The sequence below is a fragment of the Atractosteus spatula genome, unplaced genomic scaffold, assembly GCF_055471065.1.
Source record: "Atractosteus spatula isolate fAtrSpa1 unplaced genomic scaffold, fAtrSpa1.hap1 Scaffold_69, whole genome shotgun sequence".
NCBI classification, from domain to species: domain Eukaryota; kingdom Metazoa; phylum Chordata; class Actinopteri; order Semionotiformes; family Lepisosteidae; genus Atractosteus; species Atractosteus spatula.
The window spans coordinates 134,097-152,169 of NW_028296900.1; the positions used below are offsets into that span (position 1 = coordinate 134,097).

The window sequence follows — 18,073 nt, forward strand, 5'->3', positions numbered from 1 at the left end:
CTTTTTTAACATAACCTTACATTTTCCCGTACAGTACAATGTATTTTCTGTACCCTCAAATCCCCAATGTTACTACTTTCTCCTGAGAAACACAAGTATGGAGTGGAATCACAATAAATTATACAACAAATCTATTCAAACGCCCAGATATGAAAGAACACATTTAAGACTTTCACCCCCTTTAAATATGTATTTCCTTAATTTCAGTTCTCTTCCCTCCCCAGAATACGGGAAAATTCACTATTGCATATTAAAGGCTGTACAGTACGTACTCAATTGTTTAACAAAAACAATCACATTTCTTGCAAATATCAAGTGGGTTAAGATTTTGCTAAGAAATCCAATTAAGTAGAGATGAGATTGAGATTAAGTGGAGATTCTTTATACCACCCCCTTAATACTTTTCTCTGAGATGCTTTATGTAGCAGAGAGGTAATTAAAGCGATTAAGGATGTGCAACATTTCTGCTTTTACATGAAATATATTCAGCTACAGTAGACTTATTTAAAATCCAAGATTTACAAGAATCTATTACAGACAGAGATTAAATGTTTCTAACTTGATTTTCCAAAGTTATTGACTGAGAGGATTTATAATTACTGTTCGAAATGTTTGAGCATTTGTTATTTACTTAGAGGTTGAGTGTTATAATGTGTAAATGAAGGTAAAATAAATTCTGATATAACATGCCTTAGTTCCATGCCTACAAATTGTGATATTTGAAAAAAATTGGGAAGGACTTCTACAGTTAATATATAGAAAAGAGTAACATAAAGTATAAATGCAATATCAAGAAAAAAATATCTGATGCTTTTTAAATGTTCCAATATCTAATAATTGAACTGGTTCCTCAATGTCAATTTGGGGTACCACAGGGATCAGTGCTGGGGCCAATATTGTTCTCTCTGTACATGCTGCTGCTAGGTAGGATAATACGAAAACATAATATTAACTTTCATTCATATGCTGATGACACTCAAATAAACATTTTGTTTACACCTAACAACAACTCGTCTATTATCACTTTATTTAATAGATACTTTATTGATCCCGTGAGGGATCAATAAAGTATCTAATTGCATTAATGAAGTAAAGACTTGGATGTGTGAAAACATTTTGTTCCTCAACTCTGATAAAACAGGTTCTGTTGTTTGGTGGCTACAATACTGATAGGACTACTATAACTTCAGCACTTTACTCAGAGCATTCAAAAATTTGCCTCAAAGACTCAGCACATAACCATATTAGACGCAAGGCTCTCGTTTAACTCTCATGTTAAAAGAGTATCAAAACATACTTCCTACAGTTGAGAAAAATTGCAAAACTAAGGCAGTTTCTCTCCACTCAAGACACAGAGAAATTAATGCATGCTCTTGCATACAGCAGGTTAGACTACTGCAATGCCCCACTATCAGGTAGCAAAGACCTTTAGAGACCGCCGTGTATAAGCCCCACATAAGTGATGTGAACAAACAGCATTTTACAAAGGAGCTGCTTTGGAGTCGACAAAGCTCATCTTGGTCTCTCTGCACAGCCAAATTTCAAGTGATCAGCTCCGTGTACAGAAGGAAAGTGCATTTGGTACGAGATGCCATGAAACACCAGAAATACATTGAGAAAAGATGGCCTGTCGCTAGGGACCTTTATGCAGTTGAGAAGCATGCGAATAAAGGTGGTTTGTTTCCGCTTGGGAAACCTTTCGTTTAGGCGAAACCACTACAGAATGGAAAGCTGCAGGCACTACTGCTGCTGCTGCTGGTGACTCTTGTTGTGAATGCAAGGAGCTGCATCTCCAACATCCCTAACTTCCACTCGATAATCTACTGGACACACCTGCCCCTCACAGAGTCAGTGGAAAGACCCCTGAGTGGGAGTAACGGAAGGCAAAAGAGATAGGGGTCTCTCTCTTCTTCTCACAAGCTGTGGGACACAACAGACATACAGAATTTGCTGCAGCACCATTTTCATAAAATGCAATTATGTTGGATGAAATTGTCGAGCTGCTTCAACCTCTGGGGCAGGAAAGGCAGCCTCAGACATACCCACAGCCATGCCGGCTCGAAGTGGGGAAAGATTTTTCCCCAAACCACATCCAAGACCGGTGCCCTGAACTGCTTTGCCACAACCAGCCTGTGGAACACGATGGTGGTGCACCCCAGAAGGCTCACCCCATGGTCCCCCGTCTTCACTGTCATCTCCCTGAGCCATGCACCTGTCACAGCTTCTCCAGCCAGCTGTCCAGGAGGCTGAGTTTGAGTTGCTCAAAGTCCTGCAGGATCTAACTGCCAGACAGCTCATCGTCAACCTCCCGCACAGTGTCGACAATAGCTTGAGCAGGTAGAAAGCCATCCTTTATTTCGTAAAGAAGATCCCTGAACTAAGACAATTCAGCCTCATAGAAACATGTACTCCATCGAGACCTGAGCCAGGTGGTTGAGGAACAGAGGCTGCTCAAGCAGTATTCGTCCCACAATAGACACTTTTTTGGGAAAAAAAAATTGAATTGATGTATCATGTGAACCCTTGCTCTTAAGATGGAAAGAGATTGCATTTGGTATTGCATGCAATTAGATGCTAATTATTTTATTTACTTTGCCCTCTTGTTAAGATGTGTTACATCAGGAAAATAAAGTATATGCTCAGTAGAGGGGTTGTCATATTTTGTCTGTTAATCAAACATAATCAACAATTATGGACAACCATTTTTTGCCATGGTTGTGAATTATAATGCCTTCAAAGTCACATTTAAACTTTCTGTAAAATTAAAAAAAAAACAGAAATAAAAGCGGGCACTGATTTGTGTCCAGAATACTCCAACGTAACAAATCCTGCTCCAGAAATGGTCTCTTCTCCCCTTTTGAGCCACTGCCCACCAAAAGGTCTCTACGTGTCTCTGTTAGGAAGATGTCAAGATGCTGAGCCTGTGCTGTGCTTCAGTGGCGGGTGTAGAGGACACGCTGTTGTACATGGAATGCAAATTGAGCTCCTTGGACATGAAAACTGACAGATGGTATAAACTTCTCTCAATATACAGGAGATCCTGTGTCTGAAATCCTGAGGTGCCTTTCTTCCTGTCTTGTCATACAGAATGTATCATTAAGGACAATCACATATGGCTTGATTTTGTTACTAGAAGTATTTATTTCCTTTCTTGGAACAACGTGTTTTTCGAGAAATTCATACAATTTGCGAAATATGAAATACAAATCTTGCTTATGTTGCAGAATAAATACTGCCAGCTGGGAAGAATATGACAGCATTTTTTTTCTTTAACCAAAAACCTGCAAAGGGAGACGTTTTCGTTGTGGAAGGGCAAAACAGTAAATATGTTCCGTTTCACAAAATTCACACTTACGAACGGCGCAAGTCGCAGGTGATTCACTCCTCTTGACTAGGTGGCGCTAGGAGGTGCAGTTAAGTTTATATCAGGCTGCAGAAACTCCTCTTTCTCAGCTCCGCTTCTCGATTGTTTTGAAGTCGCGGCCGCGCTAACGAATGACGTCATCACACGGCGCTACACAACATAGCTGTGGGTGCTTGAATGATTTTCTTTCTATAAAGAAGAAAGTTGTTTTTTTTAATAACTTCAGTTTCTGAAAACGTAGCATCTTGTCAGCTGTGTTTATGCTTGAACAGAGCACAGCCCTGACAACAGAATCTGTGAAGAATAAAAATAAAGAAGCTGTTCTGTTTAAACATCGCAAGTCAGCCTTTGTTTCTGATCGACTCTGAAGAAGGATGGCGGAGTACTTGTTAAATCTGGAAATCCAGCTTGACTCGTTCATGCACGTTTTGCTCAAATCGATCGTGTATGAAGTGTCAGAAGTTTTTGGAAACAGGATGTCTGACTCAGAACGAGTTTGAAAACAAACTCCGCAGCGTCTCCCAGGTCCTGGTGAGACGGGCCGTGTTTAAAATCACACAGTGTGTGCAGGACATTGTCGGGAGTGAAATGGCGCAGCTGAAGAAGGAAAACGAGAGCTTGAAGTGGAGATTGCAGCTGTGGGAGGAGGATTCGGGAGCAAGAGGAGATCAGGGTACCCAGACGCTTCCCTGTGAAGTCACTGCAGAAATAAAAGAAGAAATGGACATGAAACTGTTGTCAGGTCAGTGTGGTGACGTGTATGAAGTCAGAGTATGTGTGTGTGTTTAAAACCAGTGTCTATAACTTCCTCACTGGTGAGGTCTGTGTCTGTATTAACTCCTCTGGAATATTAATCCACTATATCTGTATTAATCCCTCTCTCTCTTAGTGCATTGTTTATGTACCGTACTGTGAAGTAAGTATGTCTGTATTAACCCCTCTCTCAGTGCAGTGTTAATGTACTGGAGTGTCCAGTCAGTATGGCTGTATTTACCCCTCTCTGTCAGTGCAGTGTTAATATGCTGTAATTTCCAGTTTGTCCTTGTTTGTATAAAGTGTTAATGTACTGTAGTGTCTAGTCAGTATGTCTTTATTAAACCCTCTCTGTCTCAGTGTAGTGTTAATGTACTGTAGTGTCCAGTCAGTGTGTCTGTATTCACCCCTCTCTCTCTCAGTGCAGTGTTAATGTACTGGAGTGTCCAGTCAGTGTGTCTGTATTAACCCCCCTCTCTCTCTGCAGTGTTAATGTACTGTAGTGTCCAGTCAGTGTGTCTGTATTAACCCCCCCCCCCCCCCCTCAGTGCAGTGGTAATGTACTGTAGTGTCTAGTCAGTGTGTCTGTATCAAGCCCCCTCTCTCTCAGTGCAGTGTTCATGTACTGTAGTGTCCAGACAGTGTGTCTGTATTAACCCCCCCCCCCCCTCAGTGCAGTGTTCATGTACTGTAGTGTCCAGTCAGTGTGTCTGTATTAACCCCCCTCTCTCTCTCAGTGCAGTGTTAATGTACTGTAGTGTCCAGTCAGTGTGTCTTTATTAAACCCTCTCTGTCTCAGTGTAGTGTTAATGTACTGTAGTGTCCAGTCAGTGTGTCTGTATTAACCCCTCTCTCTCTCAGTGCAGTGTTAATGTACTGGAGTGTCCAGTCAGTGTGTCTGTATTAACCCCCCTCTCTCTCTGTGCAGTGTTAATGTACTGTAGTGTCTAGTCAGTGTGTCTGTATCAAGCCCTCTCTCTCTCAGTGCAGTGTTCATGTACTGTAGTGTCCAGTCAGTGTGTGTGAATCAACCCCTCTCTCTCTCAGTACAGTGTTAATGTACTGTAGTATCCAGTCAGTGTGTCTATATTAAACCCTCTCTGTCTCAGTGTAGTGTTAATGTACTGTAGTGTCCAGTCAGTGTGTGTGAATCAACCCCTCTCTCTCTCAGTGCAGTGTTAATGTACTGTAGTGTCCAGTCAGTGTGTCTATATTAAACCCTCTCTGTCTCAGTGTAGTGTTAATGTACTGTAGTGTCCAGTCAGTGTGTCTGTATTAACCCCCCCTCCCCTCTCAGTGCATTGTTAATGTACTGTAGTGTCCAGTCACTGTGTCTGTATTAACCCCCCCCCTCTCAGTGCAGTGTTGATGTACTGTAGTGTCCAGTCAGTGTGTCTGTATTAACCCCCCCCCCCTCAGTGCAGTGTTGATGTACTGTAGTGTCCAGTCAGCATGTCTGTATTAACCCCTTTTTCAGTGCAGTGTTAAAGTACTGTAGTGTCCAGTCAGTGTGTCTGTATTCACCCCTCTCTCTCAGTGCAGTGTTAATGTACTGTAGTGTCCAGTCAGTGTGTCTGTATTAACCCCCCTCTCTCTCAGTGCAGTGTTAATGCACTGTAGTGTCCAGTCAGTCAGTGTGTCTGTATTAACCCCTTTCTCTGATTGCAGTGTAGTGTTAATGTACTGGAGTTTCCAGTCAGTGTGCCTGTATGAACCTCTCTCAGTGCAGTGTTAATGTACTGTAGCGTCCAGTCAGTGTGTCTGTATGAACCGCTGGAGAGGTGCGTTCTTGCGGTTGGGAAGGTTGTGGGCTGCAGGAACATCAAGTCCGCTTCCCGCATGAGTGGAGGGATAGTTATTTTCCTGCAATCTATTGATCTGGCAAATGCCCTGGTGGTAAAGTGGGTTGTCCTGGACGGCACCTTCACCCCGGTGCTGCCGTTCACAGCCCCAGCTCGGAAGATCACCCTCTCCAATGTGCCTCCGTTCATGAGAAACGAGCTGCTGTAGAGGGAGCTGTCCTGTTACGGACAGGTGGTCTCTCCGATCAGGAGGGTCCCTCTGGGCTGCAGGGGACTTCAACTGAAGCATGTCATCTCTTTCCGAAGACAAGTCTACGTGATCTTAAAAAAACCCCATGGAAGAGATCAATGTGGATCTTAAATTTCGGATTGACACCTGTGATTATGTTGTATTCGTGACTTTGGAATTGACGAAGTGCTTCAGGTGCGGGAGCGAGGGGCATGTGGTGAAGAATTGCCAGGAGGCCAGGAGACAGTGTCAGGCAGCGGGGAGTGGAGCAGTGCAGGGAGGCAGCAGGGAGGCAGAGCCCACGGCCGGGGTGCAGGAGAGGAGATCGCTGGAGGGGGCAGGTGAGCCCGAGCTGGTGGTGTCCCATGCAGGAGAACAGATAGCAAAGAGTGGACCACCTCAGCCCTCAGATGGGAGCTCCCCACACCGGGGAGCAAGATACGAGCGCTGGCGGAGCAGGGGAGCTGCAGAGCCCCGCTGCTCAGGAGAGTCAGGGAGAGAGAGCAGGCAGTGACACCGACGGAGGAAAACTCGTCACAAGTGGCAGCGAAAACTGTAGACACAGTGTGGGGAGGAAATTAATTAACATCCAGAAAAATAGACAATGGTTTTAAGACACCGTGGAGAAAGCGCACGAAAAAATCTATGCAGAGTGCGGTGCAGAAAAAGCACAGCACAGAGAGCTCGGTGGAGGGCGGCTCTGTCGCCGGCCCAGGGGCCGCGAGTGACTCCGACACTGGGAGAGTAAGGACGCGCTGGAGTGTCCTCGCCGCCGCCGCCCGGAGCTCCTCGGAGTCCGGGAGCAACGATGACGAGGGCGGCTTCCCAGACTCCTCTCTCGCCTCGGGCTCCTCGGCCCGGCAGAGCTGCAGAGTAGGCTACAGTTTCCAGAGCATCAGGGAGTTCTTAGAGAAGACTAAAGGTAAGAGGGGAACTGTGGTCGAGGACTTTTTTCCCGACACTGAGCTCTTTGTCCTCTCCGCGACCCACCATCTGAAAAGGCTCAGGTGCGAATGACTTCAGCGATCAAGAGAGATGGTGCCTGAAGAGCTTATTGGGTAAGATCAGGGCAGGACCGCGGAATGCACCTCAGCACGAATGAGTCCCGTCTCTTACATCACATCACTATCCGTCTGCGTGCTATGTGTCTGTTTGTGTTTTATGTTGTTTCTTTTTTTCTTTTCCGCAAACATGGGCGGCATTAGAATAGGGAGTTTGAACACCAATGGGTGCCGGAGGGCTTTGAAGCGAGCTGCGGTGTTGGAGGTCATCAAAGAAAACAGCCTGCAGGTGACGTTCCTGCAGGAGACCCACACCGACAGCTCCAACATCATTGCCTGGCAGCGGGAGTGGCAGGGGGACATTGTGTACAATCATGGGTCCCCTGTGAGCGCGGGGATCACGGTGCTGTTCTCTGTGGGGTTCAAGCCCCTCTCTATCGCCGTCCATGAGGTTGTGAAAGGTCGCCTTTGACTCATGCGAGTAGTTTACAGGAAGAAAACCTTTGTTTTTATTAACATTTACGCATCCACAGACGGCGGAGAGAGGGTCACCTTCTTCAGGGAGCTTGAAAATGCGCTGGTGACCTGCCAGCCTGAAGAGCTGGTCTTCCTGGGGGATGATTTTAACTGCACAGAGAGCAGCACACTGGACAGGAATTATGCAGGAATCACGGAGAGCCACATGGCCTGTCGGCCAGGGAGCTGCGCAGGATCCTTGTCAAATCTGACCTCACTGACATCTGGAGGAGATGTCATGGGGACACGAGGCAGTACACCTGGGCCCAGGTCTGAGGGAACACCCTCTCTCTGGCCAGGCTTGACCGCATCTACTGCCGTAAACATCATTACAGCATCGTCAAGCAGTACTCCCATCTGTCCAGTGGGCCTGTCGGACAACTGTCTCACCATCTGCACAGTCGTCGTCCCATCAGTGAGGTCCCGCAGTGCCTACTGGCACTTTAATACCCAACTGCTTGACGATGCTCACTTCTGTGACTGCCTCGTGTTCTTCTGGTAGCAGTGGAGGAGTCAGAAAGCCCACTTTGTCTCCCTGAGGCAGTAGTGGGATACTGGGAAGGTGCAGATTCGCCAGTTCCACCAGCAGTACACTGGAATTGTCACGAGAGGTATCCGTGAGTCCATGAAGGCTCTGGAGAGAGACATTCTGGAGCTCCACCAGGCTCTGGAGTGTTGTGCAGACAGGAGGCTAATTGATAACCTCCACACTCAAAAAGAATCACTCATTGGCCTTCTGGACACAAAAGTACAGGGAGCTCTAATAAAATCTAGGGTTCAGAGTGCATCACAGGTAGACGCCCCGACTCGCTACTTCTTTGGCCTAGAGAAGAAACCGGGCCAGAGCAGGCAGAACCTCTGCCTGCGCTCGGAGACAGGGCAGGAGCTGCACGAGGCTGGGCAGATCCAGGAGAGGACCATGCAGTTCTACAAGACACTCTTCTCCAGCGAGGCAAGTGAGGACTTGGTCTGCACACGCAGGTTCCTTGAAGACCTTCCACAGGTCCCCGAAGAGGAGGGGGCATGGCCGGAGAGGCCTCTATCCCTGGAGGAGCTCTCCACTGCACTCAGTGTCTTGAGTAATGGTATGACCCCTGGCCTTGATGGCTTGCCGGCCAAATTCTACTGTGCCTTCTGGGCCGTGCTGGGACCTGACCTGCTGGATGTGTTCTCGGAAAGTCTGGAGCACGGGGACCTGCCACTGAGCTGCAGGAGAGCTGTTGTCACCCTGCTGCCTAAGAAAGGGGACCTGTGTGACATTAAGAACTGGAGACCTGTTGCCCTGCTGTGTGTGGATTATAAAATCCTGTCCAAAGCTCTGGCCAACAGGCTGAGGGTGGTGCTGGGATCAGTGGTGCAGTCCGAACAATCGTACTGTGTACCCAGAAGGACAATCTTTGATAATATATTTCTGATTTGAGATGTTGTGGCCACCTCCAGACTATTGGGTTTAGATACTGGTCTCATTTCGTTAGACCAGGAAAAGGCCTTTGATAGGGTTGAACATCAGTATTTGTGGAGAACCATGAGGTTTTTCGGATTCAGCTCTGTCTTTGTTGCCATGATTCAGGTGCTGTACAGTGACATCTTCAGTGTGCTAAAGGTCAACAGAGGGCTGAGTGCTCCGTTTCCAGTGCAGAGGGGAGTCAGGCAGGGCTGTGCACTCTCAGGAATGCTCTACTCCCTTGCCATTGAACCTCTGCTACATCAGCTGCGCCGGGTCATCAAGGGGCTGTCCATCCCGGGCTGCCCCAATTCTACTGTCAAGATGTTGGCATACGCTGATGACATCATGGTCGTGGTCGGAGGAGAACAGGATGTCAGGGCGCTACAGACAACTTTGAATGATTTCCAGTGGCTATCATCAGCCAAAGTAAACTGGGCCAAGAGTAGCGCCCTACTCCTGGGAGAGTGGAGCGAGACGGGTCCCCCAGTCTTGCCAGAGAGGTTCAGCTGGACCAGAGGAGGACTCAAATACCTGGGGTTGTACCTGGGGGACAAGGCCAGTGTGAGGAAGAACTGGGAGGGGCTCCTCGAAAAAGTGAAAGGTCGGCTGGACCGCTGGCGCTGGCTGCTCTCCCAGATCTCCTACAAAGGCCGGGTTCTGATTGTCAACACCCTGGTGGCTTCAATGTTGTGGCATTGCCTGCTGTGCCTGGAGCCAGCAGCTGGACTGATCGAGGAGCTGCAGGCCACGCTTCTCGACTTCTTCTGGGATGGACTGCACTGGCTGTGGAGGGGTGTCCTCTATTTGCCCAGAGAGGACGGAGGACAAGGACTCGTTGACATCCGGAGCCGGGTGGACGCCTTTCGTATGCAGGCAGTACAGAAGCTGCTGTATGGCCCGGCCTCGCTGTCCTGGAAGGAGCTGACCTTCACCCTGTTGCGTCTAGCAGGACACTTCGGGATCGACTCTGTTCTCTTCCTGATGGACACCAGCAGGGTTGACCTGTCTCCACTGCAGCCTTTCCAGCGTAGTCTCCTGAAAGCCTGGCGGCATCTGCACGTGCGGAGAGAGGAGGAGCGGCCCAGTCTATACTGGACACTCTGAGAGCCACTAGTACACAATCCGTGAATGGACACAGAACTGGGCCGCTCCTTGGACTTTACCAGCAGACTGGTCCGCGCCAATGTCACACAACTCCACCACCTGCTTGACGTGGATCAGGACTGCTGGCGCAGCATGGAGTGGGCATGTGACGCTCTGGGACTACACTCGCGGCGGTGTGTGGACGGGTTTCTTACTCAGCTTTGCTCTGCTCTGCTCTGCCTCTTGAGGAGATGCTGCTAGTCCAGGATCTGTTTGAGGAACGCCACCTTCCAACCACACAGCCTCCTTTCCCTGGTCTGCTAGTGTCTCCTGCACTCAGTCCCGGGCCGACAGGATCTCTCCTTGAGTCCCTTGCTTCAGAGGAGAGGTCTCTGGCTGGTGTTGGGGGGAAGTGTCTATATAGACTAGTTGTAACATCTAGACACCAAGCCCAGCTGTCTGCACTCCCTGACACTCCCTGGAGGGCTCGTCTGGGGGTGCCAGATGGTGTCCGGCCTGCCTGGGGTAGCCTCTACAGATTTCCCCTCAACAAAAGGGGCCTGTCCCTTCTGCGCTCAGAGGGAGACGGTGTTCCACTACTACAGTGCCTGCCCCCACCTGTCGCCCATGTTTGCCGTGTTGATTTGGCTCTTCATCAACCTTGGCCTGGCCTTCAATTACATTATTTTCATGTTCGGGGTGGGTCATACGAAAAAACAAAAAACTCAGACCCTCCTCGCCAACTTTCTACTGGGCCAGGCCAAACTCACCATCTACAAGACTCTGAAAAATAAGATCTCTGGTTCCGGGTCTGTAGACTTGGTGAGGATGTTTGAAGGGTTGGTGAAGAGCAGGATGTCGTTAAAATATATGTTTTATATTATCTCATAATGACTGTGGAACATTTGAAAAGCATTGGTGTTTTGGAAACGTGCAGGATTGTGAATAAAAAATTAATATTCCAATTATGATTTTATTTTAATAATTTTTAAGGTGGGGTCCTAAGAATCAAGATTCATACTTTCTTTATTTTTTCTGTCAATAAAGATTGATTGAACACTGTCTCTCAGTGTAGTGTTAATGTGCTGTAGTGTCCAGTCAGTATGTATGTATTAACCCCCCTCTCTCTCAGTGCAGTGTTAATGTACTGTAGTGTCCAGTCAGTGTGTCTGTATTAACCCCTCTCTCTCAGTGCAGTGTTAATGTACTGTAGTGTCCAGTCAGTGTGTCTGTATTAACCCCTCTCTCTCAGTGCAGTGTTAATATATTGTAGTGTGCAGTCAGTGTGTGTGAATCAACCCCTCTCTCTCTCAGTGCAGTGTTAATATACTGGAGTGTCCAGTCAGTGTGTTTGTATTAACCCCTCTCTGTCTCAGTGTAGTGTTAATGTACTGTAGTGTCCAGTCAGTGTCTATGTATTAACCTACCTCTCTCCGTGCAGTTTTAAAGTACTATAATATGCAGTCAGTGTGTCTGTATTAATCCCTCTCTTTCTCAATGCAGTGTTAATGTACTGTAGTGTCCAGTCAGCATGTCTGTATTAACCTGTCACTCAGTGCAGTGTTAATGTTCTGTAGTGTCCAGTCAGTGTGTCTGTATTAACCGCTCTCTCTCAGTGCAGTGCTAATGTACTGTAGTGTCCTGTCTGTCAGTCTGTCTGTATTTACCCCCCTTCTCTGAGCAGTCCATGGCTGTATAAATGCCTCCGTCTCAGTGCAGTGTTAAAGTACTGTAGTGTCCAGTCAGTGTGTCTGTATGAACCCCTCTCTTAGTGCAGTGTTAATGTACTGTAGTGTCCAGTCAGCATGTCTATATTAACCCCTTTCAGTGCAGTGCTAATATGCTGCAGTGTCCAGTCAGTGTGTCTGTATTTACCCATCTCTGTCAGTGCAGTGTTAATATGCTGTAATTTCCAGTTTGTCTAGTGCAAGTATTCACATTACTCCTATCCTGGAGTCCTTGCACTGGCTTCCTGTCAAGTTTTGTGATGCTTAACAATCCTCCTGCTTACCTATAAGGCTCTCTATGGCTTGGCACCTCAGTACCTGTCTGAGTTATCGCCCTACTCCCCACCTCACAACCTTCACTCTTCTAATTGTGTTCAACTATTTGTCCCCCAGTCCTTCTACACTCTATGGGTGACATGGCCTTCTCCTGTTTTGCCCCAAGCTCTAGAACTTTCTCCCCAAGGATATCAGAGTCACTTTCTCTAAGCTTCTTCAAATCCAGACTCAAAACCTTCTTCTTCAGAAGAGCCTTTATTTATCTGTTCTTTACCCCTCTGCTCCTACTGGACTTAGTACCACCATCTACTGACTCGTCTAACTATATTCTCATCATGCTTATATTGTGTCTTTTTTGTTGTTGGCCTTCTGTAAAGTGCTTTGAGAAGCCACCTTTAAAGGTGCTATATAAAATAAAGTTTATTATTATTATAAAGTTATTGTTTTCTTTTCCTGTATTTACAGGCACAGAGACCAGTGCTCTCTCTGATGCTGGGGACATGGCTCCTCTTGAACAGCAGCACAGTGAGGAGGAGTGGGGCTCCAGTTTGGTGCAGGAGAGAGAGCTCACTGTCGCAGAAGGGAAAGAGACACTCAGTGAGCAGCACACAGAGAGCAGACAGAGTGTCGAGGATCTGGACTCTGTGACCATGATGAAGACAGAGCCTGAGAGTGAGACACCTGGGCTCTTAGTATGTGATGATTTTATAGATAAGATTAATAATCTGGACTCGAACAATATTACACAAGGTTGTAATGAACTGGGCTGTGTCTCTGTACGAGAGCACAGTGAAGAACTGGATGTTTTAAATCTTACAGAACAGGACATGAAGTCCAAGTTGATTGACGCTGCAGAGCAGCAGACTGATGTACCTGGTGAAGAGAACAGTACTGAGTCACAGCACACAGAGAGGAGTCAGTACAGGGAGGAGCAACAGCAGCTCCTACAGGGCTTGATAATTAGGCCTTGTTCTGTTCAAGTGGAGAGACTGTCATTGCAGAGACTCAAACAATCATATGATCCCTTAGTATCTGATGGCTTTACACACAGGTTTACTAATCTGGTTACTGAGAAAATTGTTAAAAGTTTTAATGAACTGGAGAGTAGGTCTGTTCTTGGGCAAAGAGGAGAACAACTGAATGAACTAGACAGTTTTAGTCTCAGAGAGCTGGAGAAGGAGCCCCGGATGATTCACACTGCTGAGCAGCACACTGAAGGACATGGTGGAGAAAACAAATCTCAGCACACGGAGCAAGACCATTCCATGGAGCATTGGCAGAATAAGAGACCCCAGTACAATCAGAGAATGAGGAAGAATCACTCAAGGCCTTGCTCAGATGGAGTGGACAAACTGCCATTATGGCACAGAGAGGAGCAGCGTTTCTGTCAGTCTAGCAAATCAAAACCCGACCAGCACCTTCAAACGGGAGAGAGACCATTCAGCTGCAGTCAGTGTGGGAAGAGTTTTATTCAGTCAAGTGACTTTAAAAGACACCAGCGTATTCACACGGGAGAGAGACCTTTCAGATGTAGTCATTGTGGGAAGAGTTTTAGTCACTTGCAGCTCTTAAAACAACATCAGCACATTCACACAGGAGAGAGACCGTTCAGCTGCAGTCAGTGTGGGAAGACTTTTAGACAGTCAAGTAATTTAATAACCCACCAGCGCATTCACACAGGAGAGGCACCATTCAGCTGCAGTCAGTGTGGGAAGAGTTTTAGTCAGTCACATGCCTTAAAATCCCACCAGCACATTCACACAGGAGAGAGACCATTCTGCTGCAGTCAGTGTGGGAAGAGTTTTAGTTGGTCATGTAACTTAATAACCCACCAGCGCATTCACACAGGAGAGAGACTGTTCACCTGTAGTCAGTGTGGGAAGACTTTTAGTCAGTCAAGTAATTTAATAACCCACCAGCGCATTCACACAGGAGAGAGACCATTCAGCTGCAGTCAGTGTGGGAAGAGTTTTAGTCAGTCAAGTAGCTTAATAGCCCACCGGCGCATTCACACAGGAGAGAGAGCATTCAGTTGCAGTCAGTGTGGGAAGAGTTTTAGTCAGAAAAGCCACTTACAATCACACCAGCGCATTCACACAGGAGAGAGACCGTTCAGCTGCAGTCAGTGTGGAAAGAGTTTTAGTCGGTCAAGTAGCTTAATAACCCACCAGCGCATTCACACAGGAGAGAGACCATTCAGCTGTGGTCAGTGTGGGAAGAGTTTTAGTCAGTCAAGTAGCTTAATAGCCCACCAGCGCATTCACACAGAAGAGAGACTGTTCAGCTGCAGTCAGTGTGGGAAGAGTTTTATTCAATCGCATGACTTAAAAAAGCACCAGCGCATTCACACAGGAGAGAGACCATTCAGCTGCAGTCAGTGTGGGAAGAGTTTTAGTCAGTCACGTAGCTTAAAAGCCCACCAGCGCATTCACACAGGAGAGAGACCGTTTATCTGCAGTCAGTGTGGGAAGAGTTTTATTCAATCGCATGACTTAAAAAAGCACCAGCGCATTCACACAGGAGACAGACCATTCAGCTACAGTCAGTGTGGGAAGAGTTCCAGTCAGGTGACTTAAAAAAACCAATTTAGTCACCAGGTTTTTTATTTAATCATAGTCTAAGTCAAGTCAACTAAAATGTCTTTAGTTCAAGTGGGTAGGTGCGTCAGCATGTGACATCCGAAGAAGGCTCCACAGCCGAGACATTTATTTTCTTCTCTTTTCAGCATGGAACAAACCTTTACTTGTTCCCAAAATGTCTATTAGTCATAGTCACTTTGTAGTCACCCAATTTTGAGTTCGTCTGGTCAGTTAAATTTTGACTATACTCTTATTTACAGTTGACTAAAACAGAAATAGTTCTTGTCACAGAGTTTAATTTATGTGGATAAGAGAGCATATATATCAAATACAAGAAATATTTATGCAATAAAGGGTAAATAATAAAGAATAAGATACTGTATGAATCTCTTTTAATAAGAAAATCTATTTTGGCACCGTTAGTAATACTTCAATTTTTTTTTCAATGCAACTGCAGACAGGACAAGCTATATATACAGTGCCTTCAGAAAGTACTCACACCCCATTGTTTATTTCTCATTCTGCTGTGTTGCAAAGTCAAATTAAATCATATTTAAATGTTTTTCTCCACTCCTGTAGAAGCAATTCTTTATAATGTTCAAATGAAATTAAGTATTTATAATTCTGAAGACATCTATTAAAAATAAAAATGGAAAATTACTTAATTGATAAGTATTCACTCCCTTTGTTTCAACAACCTAATTTGGGTCAATTATCTTGAGAGATCACACTAAATACATTAACAAGGTACACCTGTGTTCATTTCAAATTCACCGGTGTTCAATTGCTTGATTGCACAATAGATATCACTGACTGTGAGGTCTCACTGAAACAGCAGATCAGATCAGTCCTGCTGTCATGAAGACCAAGGAGCTACCTTTGGAACTTTGAGATGAAGTTGTTAGGAGGAAAAAAAACTGGAGAAGGTTATAAAAAGATTGGCAAAGTTTTGAACCTTCCTAGGAGCACCGTTAAATCCCATTGTAACTAAATAGAAAAAACATGGCAAAACCCAGACACTACTAAGATCAGGCCCTCCTACCAAATTGAGCAACCGGACAAGAATGGTGATTGTCAGAAAAGTGACCAAAAGTGGCCAGCTCCAACACTGACAGAGTTGCAGAGCTTTTTGGCTGAAATGGGAGAAACTGCAGACACAAACAATCTCTTGTAATACAATACTTTTGTAAATGAGAAATGTAAATCTTTCATTTTGAAAAACAAATGTTCTTGAATAAAAAATATTTTTGATTCATAAATGTGTTGAATTTAGTGTTCTTAAAACGAGGAAAAAATGTTAAAATGTGGAGGTGTAATGGGAACAAAATGCAACAAAATTCCACTGGGTGAATACTTTCTGAAGGCACTGTATATACACTCATCTACTGTGACAAGACCCTGCTGACACTACCCTGACTCAGGTAATTCACACACACAAAAACACAAGACAAAAGGCATTTTAAGGTCAAGCAGGATTTAACACAACAGAGTGTAGAAGAAGCTACACCACTCCATAACCCTGCTTCACAACAACTAACACTCATCTTCTAACTCTGCTGGTATTCTCAAGCTAACCCTGTCAGCCTGTTGAAGGTGTAACTGACAGGTATCACATGATGCACAGTTTATATGCACATCCTATTCACTCCCGGAAAGATACCAGTGTGCAGCATTAATGTATCAGCTACTACCAGAAATATTTGTTTATGGATAATGTCATAATGCATTTATTTTACATTGTTAGAGAGTGAGACTGCAGGGAGGAATAAAGATTTCATGATACTATTACTGTTACACCTGTAGCGGCAAGGCTTATTAAAATACAGGAATTAAGTTTTGCGCTCTCTTGCCAGTGAGGCCCCATCTCTCTCTTCATCTCTGTGGTGCAGCCACAGATAAGCTATTCATGCAGGCTGATTTAAGGTTTCTTTGATAAGGGACAGCTCCCAAATGGGGATGCACTTAGCTAAGCCTGGCTATCATGATCAATGGTCATCCATTGGCGCCTATCTGTCTAGGGAGTGCCAGATGGACATCTGGACTGCATTCCTAAGTGTCAGGGGTGAGTTACTCACATCTCACCTTGATCAACCAATCAGGAACTGGTAGGGCCGAGTAACCCACGTGGGTCTCTGATGCCCATTAAACTTTCAGCCAATGAACGACCTGAAGTTCCTCCAGGTAAAAACAGGCAACACAGAGGGCCTGAAGAAGAATTCCAAAAAGAACAATTCCAGGGGTGTGAATGATTCCAGGACAGGACGGCCCGCAGGCCAGAACAGTTGGGAAGTGCAGGACATTCTCGCAGCACGCCTCCTGACCATCCTGAGACTCAGCCAGGACCACCATGTAACGGCCAGTGTGTCCGAGTGCCAGAACTTTCCTTGTTCTAAGAGTCTAGAGCGGAGGTTGCCAGCGCGTAACCAGAGGATCCACCCGAGGTTAGCACCAGCAGCAGGCCTCGTGAACAGGTCGGAACTGTGGACAGCTGAATCAGTATTCAGAACTAGCGTTTCATCAGGAACGAACCGTTCTTCTTCCTGACCAGCTGGGACCCACAGTCAGTTTTCTCCTGTGCACAAACTTTGCTAGTTAAAGCCAACACTAACTAGCCGGTCTTCAGAGAGCAGCGCAGCAGGAATCTCTCCAGCCGCACCGAGCACCGCTTGGCACCTAGCCAGAGAGCACGGATTGGACAGCAACAAGCCTGCAACTGTTTCTTTGTCCGGGGGAGATCTGAATCCCCAGAGATTGGATGAGTATTCAACTTCACTGCATTACTGCTCGAGAATTCAATTGTTATCCCAACCAGTTGATATCAATTTAATTCCTAAGAGTTATGTACTTGTTTTGAGTATCTAATGTAGAAGTTGTAACCAAGTTCATTCAAGAAACGGTCTAAATGAATGATATACTGAATGTATGTCCTCTTGATATGTGTAACTCTTTGTAACTGAATGAATATATACCTTTTGTTTTCTGCTTACCCTCACGATAAGATCTGTTAGATTTACATGCACCTTCTATGTATTAATAAATGTATTTTAGTGTATTAGTACCTGTGTGTGTGCGTTGTTTGAGTTATACCGCATGGTTGGATTCTAAGGCCATTAAAAGAATCATTTTGCGATTTACTGCCACAATTAATTATTGTCCCAGTAAATGCCCAAACCCCTACAGAACTGGTGCCTCATGAGAGCACACTACAACAGCATTCTGACCTTTTTTTTATTTGGTAGCTAGTACTGAATTGATCCCAGGATGTCATCCATTTGTTTCCTGAAAGAAAACTATCC

The 18,073-nt window shown here is 45.8% G+C and overlaps 1 protein-coding gene across 1 annotated transcript; it reads left to right on the forward strand.

Moving 5' to 3' along the window:
- The first annotated feature begins 3,510 nt into the window (after positions 1–3,510).
- Positions 3,511–17,827, forward strand: LOC148805602 (uncharacterized). Its single transcript, XM_088909729.1, has 2 exons — positions 3,511–4,106; positions 12,664–17,827. Exons 1-2 carry the CDS (start codon positions 3,812–3,814, stop codon positions 14,772–14,774), a joined length of 2,406 nt encoding a protein of 801 aa, XP_088765855.1. The 5' UTR covers positions 3,511–3,811; the 3' UTR covers positions 14,775–17,827.
- Positions 17,828–18,073: the final 246 nt, after the last annotated feature.

Bases quoted from the DNA above. Each gene is read 5' to 3' on its own strand.
- LOC148805602 (XM_088909729.1), top strand. From the start codon at position 3,812: ATGAAGTGTCAGAAGTTTTTGGAAACAGGATGTCTGACTCAGAACGAG. The intron at 4,107-12,663 runs GTCAGTGTGGTG...CTGTATTTACAG, and splicing joins GGACATGAAACTGTTGTCAG to GCACAGAGACCAGTGCTCTC.